The 17357-nt window shown below is 32.4% G+C and overlaps 1 protein-coding gene across 4 annotated transcripts; it reads left to right on the forward strand.

Moving 5' to 3' along the window:
• The first annotated feature begins 396 nt into the window (after window positions 1-396).
• On the forward strand, window positions 397-14550 carry LOC106785429 (ubiquitin carboxyl-terminal hydrolase 34). 4 transcript variants are annotated; one of them, XM_014745885.1, is made up of 13 exons: window positions 860-902; window positions 1317-1413; window positions 1513-1840; window positions 1921-2218; window positions 2288-3034; window positions 3113-9110; window positions 9735-10452; window positions 10539-10729; window positions 10814-10991; window positions 11057-11223; window positions 11306-11976; window positions 12715-13182; window positions 13276-14550. In XM_014745885.1, the coding sequence occupies exons 1-13, from the start codon at window positions 860-862 to the stop codon at window positions 13548-13550; spliced, it is 10179 nt and encodes a 3392-aa protein (XP_014601371.1). In that variant the 3' UTR covers window positions 13551-14550. The 4 variants fall into 4 exon arrangements, with proteins under 4 accessions (XP_014601370.1, XP_014601369.1, XP_014601371.1 ...); XM_014745884.1 differs by having other exon boundaries at window positions 397-902; window positions 3125-9110; window positions 12715-13550; XM_014745883.1 differs by having other exon boundaries at window positions 398-902; window positions 12715-13550.
• Window positions 14551-17357: the final 2807 nt, after the last annotated feature.

A 17357-nucleotide genomic window follows, 5' to 3' on the forward strand; every position in this document is an offset into this window, starting at 1 on the left:
AAGGTTAATAGACTTTATTTTTCTACATTTTATATTGATATATAGAGAAAATAAAATAAAAATATTATTTTGTTTAACATTATCAACAAATATAGAAAATTAAGTTGTAAAGGAAGATCATTAATTATGTTTAATACATATTTTTTATAGAAGGAGCACCATTACATTGCTGCATAGAGTTGACGAAAGCTAATTTATGAAAAAGCATTTATTAATTTTCAATTGAAAATATTTATCTAAATTATAAAAATAATACATCGTGTTAAAGTATAAACGTAATAATTATATTAATTGTATAATTGATATATAGTAGATATATTTATAAAATATTATATTTATTTACATACATAATGCAAATATTTTGATTTCTTTATAATTTGTTTTACTAATATTTCCACTTTTCTACTTAATATTTGTGTAGTAAATAGAGTTTTTAAATCCACGTTGCATACATATAACATGGCGACGATCAGCTGTCTTCTGTTATAATGGTATTCATATCGATAGAAAATTCGGCTATCTAATCGTAATTGTTGTTGCTATTAATAAGAATTATTCTATATATGTGCATGTGTTATGTTTAATTTCTTCAAATCAATTCCATTTAATCTGTAATTAAACGAGATATAAAGAAAAGCATTGAAAAAAACAAAGGTTTTCGCTTGAAGTAAGTTACGATTGAACGCGGCTGCGAGAAGAAAAGCAATATGGAGGCTAACGAATTAATCAACTGTTCAGAATAGTCAAAGAGATAGAAATGTTTAATAATATTGACACTTCTGGTAGTGTATGGTAATGAAATCGAGTGATGAACTTAACGTGATTTAGAAAGCCTTTTCGTGGCTACAGTAAAATAATCATGTGTGATGTGTGCGTTGACTTTCATGATCTTCTGCTCTCTTGTAAGTATAATATACACAAGACTATTTTATCTTAACCTGTTCTATTTCGCTATATACATTTTGTGTATTAACCTAGTTATAGGATTGTAATACAGAAAACTTATGAGTAGAGTAATTTATACATTAATATATATAATATGTACATATATATATATATATATATATATATATATCCGATACTGTGTTATTTTATATAAAATCGTTTGTTACAAGCCTTACAACCTTATATCAATTTCAGTTTTTTGATTTTGTACAGCATTAAAAAGAAAACATTATTTTAAACAGAGTTTGAAATAAAATTTAGTAGAAAGAAGAAATATTCTAGATCGCACATAAATTTGAACTTGTGTAATTTATATAACATTTCATATAAGTCTTAAATATATATTAAGAGAAATAATTTTTTCTATGCAGATGATGATCGAACGTCAAAAGAGCAAGATGTATTAACTACTTTATGTGTAGCTGATGTGGATACTACTTTACATTATGTTAATCAATGGGTACAAAGGTATATGATTCGTTTACAAAATTATGCATCTTCCATACTATATTCATACTGTAATTGAATCTCTTATTTAGTAAAAATATAATTTTTTATAATTTATAGACAATGTATGTGTTGTTATCGAGAAATTAAAAATTTTGATCGATTCATACGATTAACTCAAAGTATCGTTTTCTGCACATTGAAACAATTACAAACTATACATCAAAATGGACAGCACGATAATACAAAAGAGGCAGCCAAAGAAGAAAAAGAGGAGGAAGAGAGCACAGATAAAGGAAATGCAAGCGATACAAATCAAATATCTAGTTGGTCTCAACAAGACAGAGAAAAATTATTTCATCTTCTTTCAAAAATATTTTTACTCAATTTTCCTCTCTATATTGCAATGAAACATGGAGGTGCTATAAATCCATTAGCTCCAATTAAGGTAATATATATCATTGTAGTATATATATATATATCAATTAAAGTTATTCTTATTTATTTATTTTTTTGGAATTTATGAAGGACGAAGGAGGTTATTGCGAGCCTCATGACCCTGAAGTACCAGCACCTTTGATTCGTGCAGTATCTATATTTTGCCATCAGGGTGGTTTTAATTTAATGTCTGGCTGTTTTGATATGGAGAATACACTGCCTGTTAGCCTAGCACATTCTATGGTTGCAGTTATTTGTAATTTAAAACTTTGGCTAAACTATGGTAGTGTTATTCAATTATTTATACCTCTACGCAGTAGAGTTATGAAGTATATGTGCCGATTAGGAGATAAAGAATTACGCACGCCAGCAGTCAGGACTATGGCGGGTAAGCAGTAAAAATATTATAGTTGTAGAAATCAATCAAATTTGATTTCATGTATTTTTATGTTTTAAGATTTCATGTGGAGTGCAGTTAAAGATCCAATAGATACGGTATTACCAAGCTTCGATAAAGATGGATTAGATTTGGCCTTTAAATATTTTACCAGCACAACTTTAACTATGAGATTGGCAGGAGTAGCTCAAATTAATGCCCATATTACTGCATTTAATGAACTTTGCAATAGCGAAACAGTCGCTGAAGTTGAACAAGTAGGCCATGCCCTAGCTGCATGGTTGACTGAAAATAATATTATAGCTCATATATTTGGACCAAATTTACATGTAGAAGTTATTAAACAAAGTCATATTGTATTAAGTTTCTTAGCTATGGAAGGTAGAATTACATCTTCAGATATGGATACCATTTGGCAAGCTGCACAATTAAAACATTGTGGTCGTCCAGTATATGATTTATTAGCACCATTAGTAAAACACTTAGCACCTACGCCTGTTCTTCATTTATACTCTTTACTGGGAAAGTTAGAGCCTAAAGATCATACAGAGCAAAGTTTGTTTTTAGCATCAGCATTGATCAAATTTATTTGGACATCTGGTGGTTCGAGTTATTCAAGAAGTTTATCTATGAAAAACAGAGAACTTTTAAGAGGTGTTTCAAGTGGTGTTGGAGGAAGTAGTAGTAGTGACCCAAGTGGTATGGATGGTACAAGTCCCGACGAAGATGAAGAAGAACCTAGCCCTGCTTTATCCGATGGCCCGTCTCCGAGAAAACAAGCAAGAGGAGATAGTAGTGACGGAGAAGGTATATTAATTAGTATTTTCATTATCTCTTTCGATAATACAAATATAAATTAAAGAAATAATACACCATTGTTATTAGGTCCATTTAAAGGTAAAAGTTTGGAAAGCATTCCTGTTGAATCTAATTTAAATGAAGTGGAAGATCCTATTTCGGAAAAATCCGAATGCAATACAGAATTAACAAAAGACACAGCTAATGTATTGCAAGATGATACAAAGGACAAACAAAGCTGTTCTGACGTAGAAGCAGATACAGAAAAGTCTAATACAGAAGAACCAATAATTCACGAAAAGAAGAAAAGGAAAGTATTGCGAAAAAGAAAGAAACCTCAAAAACGACCAATAACAACAATTGAAAAAACATTAGAAGATATTGTTGGTCAAGAAGGTAGCATAAAGTCTAAAGAATCATTGACTAGTAAAAGTAGAACAGAAGATGTATTGGATGGTAGTATCGAATCTGGTACGCTTACTTCATTGGATGAATCAAAAGTCGTTGATACCCTTGACCGAGTCAAGCAACAGGCTATGGCTTTAGATCCAACTGATCAACAAGTGCCAACAACAGCATCATTGTTGAGAAGAGCAAGCAAAAATAAATATATGTTATTAGTAGGACATAATGTAGACAGAGCACCCGATTCTGCAGATACATCTCATGATGAAGATGATAGCAATGTAGCAGGAGTATTAGCTGCCGCAGATGGTCCAGGAGCTGTTATATCTGAACTTGCTGGATTAGTTCATGCAAGTGGACCTACTTTTTTACCTTCTGGATTAGATGAAATGCTTTCGGATGAAGAAGGTTCTTATAGTAGCAGGATATCTAATAAAAGTGAAAAGAATATGGCTGACTTTGATGGAGAGGAAAGTGGTTGCGAAGAAGAATTAGCACAACTGGCAGTACGTCACTTGACAGCCATTCAAATGCAAACTTATCATCCGCATCATTCCCATCCAACTATGACTATTAGAAGGTCCGTATGTCGTCCTACACAAGTACGAACAGTCCGCCAAGCAGTATCAAGATTGAATTCCCAATTTAATTTAGAGACCGTTTGTAAACCAGGAAATACATTATTGTGGGATCTTTTGCAAGATGATAAAATTGGTCAACTCGGAGAAGGATTAGCATTAGAAGCAGAGAAAGCATTATGTAATTTACTATGTTTTAATGTTGACCGTTTAATACCAATGAAATTTATTGAAGGTTGCTTAGAAAATTTAGCAACTAATCATTCTGTAGTTGTATCTTTGAGATTATTACCAAAGTTACTTGCAAGTTTCCAACAATTTGGTGCAATGGATGCGCATACTATAACAACATGGGCTGATCACGAACGTGGTATGATGAAACATTTTTTTAATAATTTGAAAACATACACTAGTAACGGACCAAAAAGTAGTTTATATTCGCATCAAACAGAAATTCAAGTTAGATTACAATTTTTGTCATCAATTTTTTCGCCTTTGGGCTCACCAGACTGTTTTCGTCTAAGTCTTGAACAAGTTGATATATTATGGCAGTGTTTATCCCAAGATCCAACATGTGCCGATGAACTTTTTAGTTGGTTATTAAGTCAAGCAAAATCTACAGAGCAACATGCCCTTGGAATGGATACATTGAAACATTTGTGTATGCGTAAACTTCCAAGTTTGCCACCTGAAACCATAAGCATGACGGGTCTTAGCCTTTTCCAACAGTTATGTAATTTAGCACGTTTAGCTGCCGCACATTTGGATAGACCTTTAAGAGATGTTGATTCGGTTGGAATGGATTTTCTATGGAAAATAGCTTTAAAAGCAAAAAGCACGGATGTCAGTATGGCAGCTATTCAATATTTAAATGGCTATTACATGTCTAGGCAATTATCTCAGGAAGCTGAGTTTGTTTCACAATGTATGATGCATCTTGCTGCAGCTAGTGCAGATTTAGAAATAAATGAAGAAGCTAGTTTGCGTTGTATACAGAGAGCATTACTATTATTAAGAACACATCTGGAAGCATTCAGAAAGCGTTATGCATATCATTTACGTCGTTGGATACTGGAAGGTAGAGGTGCAGGAAGTCATATGGCTATGAGTATGTCAGAAAAAGGACAACATATAAGAATCCTCGTCCAGCCTGCTGGAATACCAGAGAAAACAACGTTTACTCTTTTAAATACGGATTATGTTGCAGATTTGAGGGCAGAAGTTGCTAAGTGGTGGGATGATACTCAAAATAATCAAGATAAAGCAGCTACTTCTACAAATTCAACACAAAATACCAATTCAGTTCTAGGATCTCTTCTTACTGATGGTCCAATTAGAATGATTACGCAAGGTCAAGAATTAACGATCGATTTTGATGAAAAAACATTACAAGAAATGGGATTTAAAGACGGACAATTAGTGTTCACTTCACCCGGTGCTGGTCGTAATAATACTGGCCGATGTAACAAAAGAGATATGGATTCACCGTCTCTATTACCTCCCCCACCAAGAGAATCTTTGCCAACACTTCTTTTATTGCGACCACAATATTTTGAACAACTTTTCACATTGATGAGGACACTCAGCGCAATGAAGGTCATGGTTAAAGGAGGTCAAGAAATTCCACATACGAAAGCTCAGGTTCTTTCTAGAAGAGTTTGGGATACATTAACTTTACTACCTACTAGTCCAACATTATTGAGAGGCTTTCAAAAATTGGGAGAAACATCTTTACCTGATTTATTGGATCCTGCCAGTCCTCAAAAATTAATGTACTCTTTATATATAGTTGAATCTTTAAGTAGAAGAGGAACGGAATGTCAACAATCCTCTGTTTCTTCTGCCTTAAGTTCATCGCCTATGCACGAAGGTGGCGGTGGTGATGCGGATAACAATCACGATGAGAAAGAAAAAGATGTACCATGGTCAACAGTGTTCGTACAACATGGAGGTTTGCGACACTTATTTGATATTTTCATGTCCGAATGTTTGGAACAAGGAGATGGTAGCGAATGGCAACAAGATTGCCTTGCAAGTTTATTGAAACAATTATGCTATCTCGGTGTTGTCAGAGAAGAGAAGAAACGCAGTAAAGTAGATAAATTATTAGTACCTAAGCTTAGTGACGCAATGCTTTCCATGATGAATGTTAATACTGTTATGCCGAGAATAACAAGTATTTTGAATGAAGCATCATTACCACGCGACCCAAATCATTACAAAACAGGTGTCTTTGGTAGATCCCAAGTAATTCATTATACTATGGCATTATTAGTATGTTGGGTACATAGTGATCCGATTGTAAAACAAAGCTTATTCTTGTCATCTGAACCTTTTGGGAAAACTTGGTTACGTCGTCTTGTATTAGAAGATCCCGAACCAGCTGTAAGAAGAGAAGTGTGTACTGCTTTGTATAGATTATGCTTGGGAACTACAGGAACGGAAAATGATAATTCTGAAGCATCCGGTCTTATTGTACCGATGCTTAACACGTTACTTGAGCATCTTGTAATTGCGGAAGCTATGCAACCTTCCCACAGAAAGCCAGATTTACCGTTACATTTACATCCTGTTCTTGATGATGGCAAAGAACCATATGGGCCTGCTTGTAGAGATTATTTTTGGCTTATATGTCGTTTAGTTGACTCTCTTCCGGAGGAAGCTATTAAAGATGGCTCGGATGATATGTCTAACGGAAGTATAGACTTGGAAGCTTTGGCAATCAGAGTTATTGATTCTATTATTAATAGAGAACATCTCGAAATGCGACATAATACAGTGGAAGATGATGGCTTGGTTGGTTTATTAAATCTTGCATGTAATATTATGACTCATAATCCGCCTTATAAGCAAGGGAAAATCGGACAAAATTTATTACACGAAGTATTTGATTTTTTATTTTCATTGCCAAATCCACGATCGAAACATGTTCCGAAATGTAAAAGTCTAGTTTCTAGATCGGCAGCATTTGATTTATTGGTTGAGCTTGTTAAGTCTGCACCAGATAACTATTATATACTTCATGATAAATTGTTGACTCAACATAGGCCTGGTCCTCATTCTCCATATCCATGGGATTATTGGCCGCACGATGACGGACGATCGGATTGTGGATATGTAGGGCTTACAAATTTAGGTGCTACCTGTTACATGGCCAGTTGCATGCAACATCTTTATATGATGCCTCAAGCACGTATTTCTATCTTAGGAGCTGATTGTAATAGAGCTAACAAACATCAACTGACATTACGTGAATTACAACGAATGTTTGCATATCTGTTGGAATCTGAGAGAAAAGCATACAATCCTAGAAGTTTCTGTCGCGTTTATACTATGAACCACGAACCCTTGAATACAGGAGAACAGAAAGACATGGCTGAGTTTTTTATAGATTTGGTGTCTAAATTAGAAGAAATGACGAGTGATTTGAAAAATTTAGTAAAAACTTTATTCTGTGGTGTAATATCGAATAACGTGGTCTCGTTAGATTGCGAGCATGTAAGTCGTACGCTTGAGGAATTTTATACAGTTCGTTGTCAAGTAGCTGATATGAGAAATCTCTATGAAAGTTTAGATGAGGTTACTGTCAAAGATACTTTAGAAGGAGATAATATGTACACATGTTCTCAATGCGGCAAAAAAGCAAGAGCAGAGAAGAGAGCATGTTTTAAAAAACTTCCACATATATTATGTTTTAATACAATGCGATATACTTTTAATATGGGTACAATGCTTAAAGAAAAAGTGAACACACATTTTAGTTTTCCTTTAAGATTGGACATGTCGGGTTATGTAGAGAAAAAATTGATGCCACAGCATTATCAAGAAGAAAGAAAAGCATCTGGTAATAACAAAGTTGAGAATAAAGAACATACTGCTTTGGATGGCGAGGAAGAAGAAGAAGAAATGGATCATTATCAATATGATTTAATTGGCGTTACCGTACATACTGGTACAGCTGATGGAGGACATTATTACAGTTTTATTAGAGATCGTACTTCTCCAAATAAAGACAAATGGTTTTTATTTAATGATGCTGAAGTTAAACCATTTGATCCAAATCAAATAGCAGCTGAATGTTTTGGTGGTGAAATGACCAGTAAAACGTATGACTCTGTTACAGACAAATTCATGGATTTCAGCTTTGAAAAAACGAACTCAGCCTACATGCTTTTCTATGAGTGGTGTACTGATCCTGGTGATCAATTAAAAGAGGATGAAGCTACTGTTTCCAGCCCAACTAGTTTACGCTCTTCTTTGCTAAGTCATAAGCAAACTAATAAATTGCCTCCTTTAGAACTAAACAAAGAGCTAGAAGATTGGATATGGCAAGATAATATGCACTTTTTACAGGATAAAAATATATTCGAACATACATACTTTACTTTTATGTGGCAAATATGTGGTTACATACCACAAACATTGCTTTCCGTTCAACCGGATATTACAGAAATGTCCGCTGAACTTTCTACCTCTTTTTTTATGGAAACATTTATTCATGCTAAAGAAAAGCCTACCATGGTTCAATGGGTTGAATTGCTTACTAAACAATTCAATGGTTCTCCTGGCGCTTGTGCCAGATTTCTTGAAAGAATGGCTAGTAATTCATGGTGGCCTATACAAATATTAGTAAAATGTCCTAATCAAATGGTAAGACAAATGTTTCAAAGATTATGCATTCATGTAATTCAACGATTACGTGCTACAGAAGCACCTCTCTATCTGCTTTGTGACGAAGAAAACGATTTAACCACTGTTGGCACTCGATCGTGCGTAACGAGATTCGTTAGAATGCTTTTATCTTTGATGGAACATGCTAAGCAACATTTAAAACATCTTACAGAATATTTTAGTTTCTTATATGAGTTTAGTAAAATGGGAGAAGAAGAGACATTATTTCTTATACGAGTACAAGCCATTTCTACAATGGTAAACTTTTATCTGGGTCATAAAACACACGAGTTCGTTGATGCAGTTAGCGAAGAAGAAGAAGAAGAAGAGATTGTAGCGGTACCACCAGATAAATTGAGACCAGCTTCGTTAGATAAAATGATTACGTTAATAGCAACATTGGTTGAGCGTAGTAGAGGGACGGATCATAGGTAAGAATCAAATTCTTCATAAAATATTCATACTATGTAGGGCCTAAAATAAATAATTGCTGAGATATTCACAAATAAGAGACAGTAAAAAAAAACAGTCAAGATAACATAAAGTAAACCACGACCCCATTTTTTCAAAAATAGGCTAGCTTTGCTAGTAATTAATAAAATAATATTAATTTTAATGTAAAAATTATTTAACAAGCAATAAAAGTTGAATATTTTTTTGATTTTATAACATTTATTTTTATTTCAATGGACTTGTGCTTTCTTAAGAATTGAAAATGTCATTTTATTGATTTTGAAAGTGGCATAAGTCCAATCACAGCCATTAAAAACATATTATTTCTTAAATAATGTTAATTATGCTAATTGGAATAATAAATTTGATACCCTTAGAAACCCAAAAACATTATTCTACTATGTCATCTGTTATCTATATTTTTAAATTAAATCCACAAACCCTAAAATATCTCGATTTGAACATAAATGGACTTATGCCACTTTCAAAATAAATGGCTCTTATACATACATTTTAAATTAAATTTTTAGATTAAAATTCATTTATAAATATCTGTATGTAACGTAACAGCGAATATTCAAATATAATTTTCAATTTTACAGATTAACTTTATCACCAACAGATCTAAGTGCAGTAGCAGGAGGTAAAGGATTTCCATTTCTATATCAGCAGACACGAGATGTCATTAATTTGAATCAAACAAGAAATTTAATTCAGTCTTTGTGTCGATGGAATGATAGATTGGCCATACATATTGTGACAATGATTTTTCAAGCGATAACGAAACATAATGATTTATCTCATCCATTTTTTAAACTCTTGACATTGCTTACTGAAAGTTCAGGTCCTAGTGGATTACCTTGCATGACACAATTAATTTTGGGCAGAGTATGGGAAGCAGCTAGAGTTGCACCTCATGGAGCTCTCGAATGGTTGGCTCTTGCTGTTACCAGAAGCAAACTTGCCCATGCATGGGTTTTACAAGGATTAGATACTTGGTTGCAACATTTCCTTCTTGAACATTCAAACCAACGAGTTCGTTCCGCTGCTGCTTTTCTTTTAGTATCACTCGTACCTTCAACTCATTTTAGGCAAGGATATCGCAGTGCCCATCGATTGGGATTAGGATGTAACACATCTAGAGAGCTTCAATTATCTCCAGAAGCTACATTAATATTGCACCAGATTTATACTGCACTTTTAAGATTATTGCAGCCTGCAAGACATTATATCGATTTACAAACTCATGGTACAATGAAACTCACTGCCTATTTTGCATTGCTTACATATTGTGTTGTCTCTAAAACAGAGAAATTGATGGTATATATATTTTACGTATTACGGTAGATTTTGTTTTTAATCATTGTTAAATAAAACAAATAATTATTAACAATTATTCATTTCAGTTTGGACAATATTTAAATGATTTATGGACATTATTTCATCCAAAGCTTTCGGAACCAAGCATTCCAGTACATCATAACAAACAAGCTGTATTATTATTTTGGTATCACGTTTGCTCTGATTGTCCCGAAAATGTAGCAATGATACTCCATAATCCACATATAACCAAAAATATTGCATTTAATTATATACTGTAAGCTGTTTCTTAACTTGATGCGTAAATAAGCTCTCCCTGTTCGGAAGAAATAAATTAATTTTATTTATATTTCTATAATAGTGCCGATCACGAAGATCAAGATGTTGAATTATTTAATCGAGTAATGTTACCTGCTTATTATGGTCTGTTACGACTTTGTTGTCAACAATCACGAACATTTACGAGACAATTGGCTGCGCATCAAAATATACAGTGGGCTTTTAAAAATATTACACCACATCCTACTCAATATTCTACTGTAAGTTCTTATGTATTGATCGTATACAACTGATATTTATATTTAAATATAATTTTTTCATTTAGGCTGTAGACGAATTGTTCAAATTGATGCAACTACTAGTTGCTAGGCATCCAGATCAAACAGAACAAGAAGAAGCTGAAATTGCATCATTTAGAAGAGGTACATTATCTTCGTATTTACAAGGATTGGATGGTCGTTCCTGTTGGGCTACATTAATTTCTGCATTTCGGTATGCTATTTGTCGATGTATTTATCTCATTGTAAAATAATACATAAAGTAATATATATATATCTTTTTTTCTTTTTGTCAGGATTCTTATAGAATCGGATGATGATCGTTTGTATGTTGTATACAATGGAGGTTTAAGTATGGCTCTTGAAGCTTTCCATATGTTACATATAATGTACCATGAAGCAACTGCATGCCACGTGGCTGGTGACTTAGCTGAATTAATAGCCATTATTGTAGAATTAGTCAGATGTATTCGTACAGCAAGAGATGGACCAGACGCAAGAAATATTCTTGCCAATTGCAAGGAGTGGCCAGATGTTTTAAGAAAATTGGCAACATTATTAAATACGTATAATCCACCAGATATGCGTAATTTGGCAATCGATCTTTTGAAAGAACTTGTCATGCTCGTTCCTGCCGATGCTATACTTGTTTTAGCACCATTATTATCTCATTGTCATGCAGCTCTTCAGGAGTCTCAAGCAGCTGTTCCACCTGGGCCTTATCTTCCAAGGAGATCTACGCCTCCAGGAAAAATGCCTACAAGACCGGCTAGACCGATGGTGCAAATGGCAGTACCACATTCGCAACTTGAAGCATCCAAAGGAGTAGATGCAGAATATGACAGCGCTTTGCTTGAATTTTATTTACCATATCATGAATTGATTGATGTTATGTGCAGACTTGCAATCAATAATGATTGCATGACAGAAACATTGGTTAATTTAAGTGCTATGTTGGGATTTGAGGGTAATTATAATATATAATATTTAATCCTTTGCACTCGGCGCCGTTTCGGACGTTACTTACCAGCAGCTTGACGCTACTTTGTCGCGGCAACGTATATTCTGGAGTCGTCATATTATACAGTATAACTTTGGAACTAAGTAAGGTATTGTGATGATGTTTAGTTTATCTGAATTTGTGGACACCGACGAACATATATTTGCAAACAAATCAGAATTCATTTCTTATTCTTTTGTAAAGTGTGATAAATTCTCCAGCAGTCCTTAATATGTATTGCTGGTTTATTTTTGCACATTACGCAATAATAACTTATTACATGCCCTACACTTGGTATTTTCCTGTTAGAAATGCAATAAAGTCCCGTTTTTTTTCTCTCACATCGGGAATATGTAATGTATTTATTAGTCTATCGTCCGACAAAGATGTTGGTGAACGTTCTCGGAAGTAGGTGCCGAACAATATGATATATTTTTCATTTAACTTAGTAATTGTATCATATTTTCAATTGATTATTTTTACTATTTCAGTAGAAAACTACAGGGAAAAAAGGGATTCTCAATAAGTTGCGGTAGAATAAGTTCACTAATATATATTCACTAATAAACTAAAAAACGATGTCACGGTATGACATTCGAGCTATGTGCTATACTTACTTTGTCACTACTGTAGTGACAGCCGAGTGCAAAGGGTTAAATAGAAATGAAATAAATCATAAATTTGATCACCAATTTGATATTCCAGGCGTTCCCTTACATTTGGCACTATTTCCAAGATTATGGTTGGATGTACATGCTGCCACACATATAGACAGAAAGCATATAGCATCTCTTCTTTGCTCTTCCTATACAGTGGATTATGTAGATGCTGTCCTGCTAGATGAAAGATCTTCATTAGGTGTACCTGCGATACATGCCTTCTTAAAAACTTTTTTCCCTAAACTCGCCAATCATGTACTAACTGACCAAACCTGCCTACTTATTGATAACTTAGTTAGTTCTATGACAGCAATGGTGGAAGCTGTTGATATTCAAGCATCTGCTCATAGACTAACTGGCGATTTACGAGCTTTAGCTCTTGTTTATAGTAGCAGTACAAGACTGAAATCACCTACTAGCTTACAGTCGGCTTTAGAAACTTTATTATCGCGTACTCGAACAATAAAAGTTAAAGAATCTAATCAACAGGAAGTAGAGGCACCTTCGAAAAAACGTAAGTTTAATGTAATCGATGACAGTGACCAAACTAAAAAGGAACTACATCAGATTACAGAAATTGATGAACAGAAAACCGTTTCTAACATAGATATTGAAGATAAAAACATTGTAGAGCAAAACGATTCGACTTCTCCTGACCCTATAGATGACAAAAATACTTCACGACACAAGGATAATGCTCAAATGGAAACTATTACTACAAATGCCGGCTCAATATCTACAAATTTAGTTACCACTGTGACATCGAATAGCTGTACAAATCAGTTACGATGTTCTTTAACTAACATGTCGCGACTTGAAATGTTAGAGAAGACCATTGTGGATTTACAAATGATCGTGCAATTACAATCGAAAAATAATTAGAGAGTTGCATGTTTTCGACCGATGCTTTTTGTGTCAACGTACTATATAGGGGGATTGACTTCACACGAAAACGTGTGATTATTTGTGAAAATCAAGTAAAAGTTCAGTTATATCTCTCGCAACTAAGTGAAAGATTTTTAGTGCATCTGTACTTTGTAAAGGGAAAAACAACAGCAACAAAAAAAGAAACAAAACAAAAAAGAAAAAAAAGATACGTGTATACACATATTTGTATGTATGTATGCGTGCGTGTGTATATCAATCATGATTTACTTCTTGACTGAATAACAATCATCTGCCGATAAACGTTCGTTAATGCTGTGAGATTAGATATCTTATAGCAAGATATATACTTTTTAACACGTAACAATGTAAACCGCCCAGTATTCAGGAATGAAAAGTGCAAGAAATCTTGTGACACTGTTGCAAAAGATTTTAGGTCTATAATTGTCTTGCATTTCTACACTTCATCTCAAATTGGAATAGGAAGACAGGGTTTTTTAACTTGTGAAAATAATGTGGTAGCAGTGTCCTTTTGCTTAGCCTGGAAACTGTCTGTTTTTAAATATCCTTCAACTTTAAATAATTTTCACAAAATTTTTTCATTTCATTATTGTAAGATAATATGTGCCACGTCTTTACGTGGCTCTTTAAAAGTGTGTAACTCAATATCTAAGTTATTAAATAAGTACTACCTGACACATGTCGATGTGGATCTCCTAAATGTCGAAAGTCTAACTTAACTATTTCATTTACATATACTTGATGTAAAGAGAAATATTCAATATAGTTTCTTTTTGTTTGTACTGTAAAATGTGTCAGTTGTATTATAAAGCAATGCATATTTCTCTCTCTCTCTCTTTCTCTCTGTCTCTCTATCTCTATCTCTCTCTCTTGTGTGTTTGTAAAAAATATTCGATCAATAAGAATGATTCCAAAAAGTATGGAAAATGTAACAAAACTACATAATACAGAATACAAGACATATTGTGAGTTTGTACATTTTGTTTAAGTCAATGATCACGAACTCATTACTGAATTTGCTAGAATATTACGTGTTTCTTCTCATAAAATACATATTTGATCAAGCCATGGAGCATTATAATTCAAAGATTTCTTTCAAATGATTCTATTTTTTCATACCTTTTTATTTCTTTCTTTTTCTTTATTTGCAAGAAAACTTATTAAGATATAATATCGCTTGGATTTATTTCTTGTACATAGAATAAAATCTTATAATTTACATTTATATTTTGTTACATTATATAGACCTTAATGTAATTATAACAAATACGTATAAAAAGCAAGCTATAATATTCAAAAAATCTTAAATTGCTCTCTTTCTTAATAATAAAATGAAAATATTACAAACATCGTAAATAAACAGTTGTGATAATTCCTAAACTGCAACTTATGCAACATATCTAGTTTTTACTTTAAATAGATCAGTTTGCGAAGAATTTATATAAAACCATTTTGATGTATAGTGATTTTAAACATTAAAATATGAAAAACATGCATCAAATAATAAATAATCTATTAATGTGATAAAATTTATGCAATGACACCGATAATGCAGAGTAATATTGCAAAGAATTTCTCTAGTCCTTCACTTTATTACACATATAGATGTATGGCTTATCATAAATGTTTTAGATTCTTACATTAAAGATATTTGTGAAAATAATATTATGGGGAAATTGAGCTAATTATAAGTGTGCTTTTGATAAGTTTAAGTGCTTATGGCATATATTATCCTAATAGGCACACGCATATATTTCAAATACTTACAAATATTCAATTTAAAAAGAAAGATATAATTTTATAAGAAATTATACAAATCTTATAATAATAATCAATAAGCGTAAAAGATAAAAGTAATCGAATGTATCTTATGTGTGAACGTATAGAGGAAGTAAAACGAGCATTTGTATTTTATTTTTTTAATTGAAGCTGCATAAACTATTCATTTCTATGTTATGATTTGATCACATGGATGTGGTTTTTACTTTGAACTTTTTTATATATATTTATATAATTGATGTTATATTTCCGAACGATATAGAATCTATTTTCAAAAAAATTGAAGGAGGTAAAGAAAACAAAAATAAGACAAGAAATTACTTGAGTCTTATCTATGTACTTATTAACTACGGTAAGTATTGATATTATTGCGGTTAAAGTTTAAAGATGAATAACTTAATAAAATATAAATATTTTTTTCTTGACAAAAATATGCATAACCAATCAGTATTAAAGAAATTTAAGTAAAACTAATATAACGAGAATCATATATATATATATATATATATAACTATCAATTAATTTAATTAATTTTTTAAAAATCCATAGCTATTTTTGCAACTTGATAACTAGTGATTGTTGCAATAGGCGACGATATATATATCGTGCAACAATATAAAGTATTTTTATTCACTAATTAATATTATAATATTTCTTGTTAATGTTTTAGTAGTTAAATGATACTTATTTTCAGTTAAAAAATTAAATTTCATTTTACATTAACCGCCGCAATGTTTAGTACATAGTATCCTGCTTGCGTACATTACTGCGGTTAAATCATATGAACGTTTAACCAATAAAATTTTATGTTCAATAGCAAAATAAATTTTCATCTGTGTTTAACATTAGTAATAAATCTATTATATCTTAATTACTGGAAAAATAAAAAATTAAATAAAAAGCAAAGTAATAAATTAAAAAAACGACGATGTGAATATAAGAAAGAATATCTATTGCAGGCTTTAGAAGAAATTCTAAAAGGAAAAAGTATTGCAGACATGTATAGAAAATATAATGTTCCTGAATCAACATTAAGGGTTAAAAAAATTGAAAAGTATGTCAATCAGAATTCAGGAAGAAAATGATCTGGTAAAATGGATTTTTCATTGTAGTAAACACGTGTTCAATGACAAAGTATCAACTTATATAAAAGGTTAAGTTACTGTGTGACAATGATAAAAGAAAAACTCCATTCCTTAATAATGAAAGTCTTGGAATATGATATTCATTTGTGGTTTACTGAAATTAATATTTATTTAACTAAGGAAGAACTGTTTTCAACTGACTCTCGCAGGGTTTTCAATAGCGATGACATAGTCATTTTGATGAATCATCGGTATTAATTGCTCCGAAAGGTTGTAAAAATATCTATAATATTGTTAACACGTTGACTACCGCACATATTTCACATGATTTACCTAGAGCGCCTACATGAATTTTTTATTATGGGGTGTATATTTTGTCGAAATTTTGTTTACAGTTGATAAAGGGATTTGTATAATTCTGTTTAACACGTTCACGTCGGCGCCGATTTTTGTGTTTCTCCATCTGGCGGCGCTGCTTTTTCTATTTCCCGCCATGGGGTGGCGCGCATATTCAAACGTCTTAGGTTACTATTTTAAGGGGCACACCTAGTATGAAATTTTGAGAAAATTAATTTTTTTTTCATATTTTGATAGTGGATATCTTTAAAAATAATATACTGAAATTTCAAATAAATATTTCAAATAGTATTAGAGTTACAGCATTCTAAAGAGTACCTGCTCAGGGATTAGAAAGCAATCATTTTATCTTTGAACGCGTTTGTCTCAAAACTGCATTTTCCAAATTAGCTGCAGTTATAACTCGAAGAAGAATCATTTATATTCTTTAAAAAGAATTTGTATAACTTAAGGATAGAAAAACTTAAAAAAAAAAATAATTCCCCCACAAAGAATCGAACGGTAACTACCCGCGTGAGAAGCAGAGACGATACTACTTATGCTAGCGTGTCATTTGACAAAT

This window comes from Polistes canadensis, unplaced genomic scaffold (assembly GCF_001313835.1).
Source record: "Polistes canadensis isolate GaletaPanama2010 unplaced genomic scaffold, ASM131383v1 scaffold_50, whole genome shotgun sequence".
In the NCBI taxonomy this organism is placed as follows: domain Eukaryota; kingdom Metazoa; phylum Arthropoda; class Insecta; order Hymenoptera; family Vespidae; genus Polistes; species Polistes canadensis.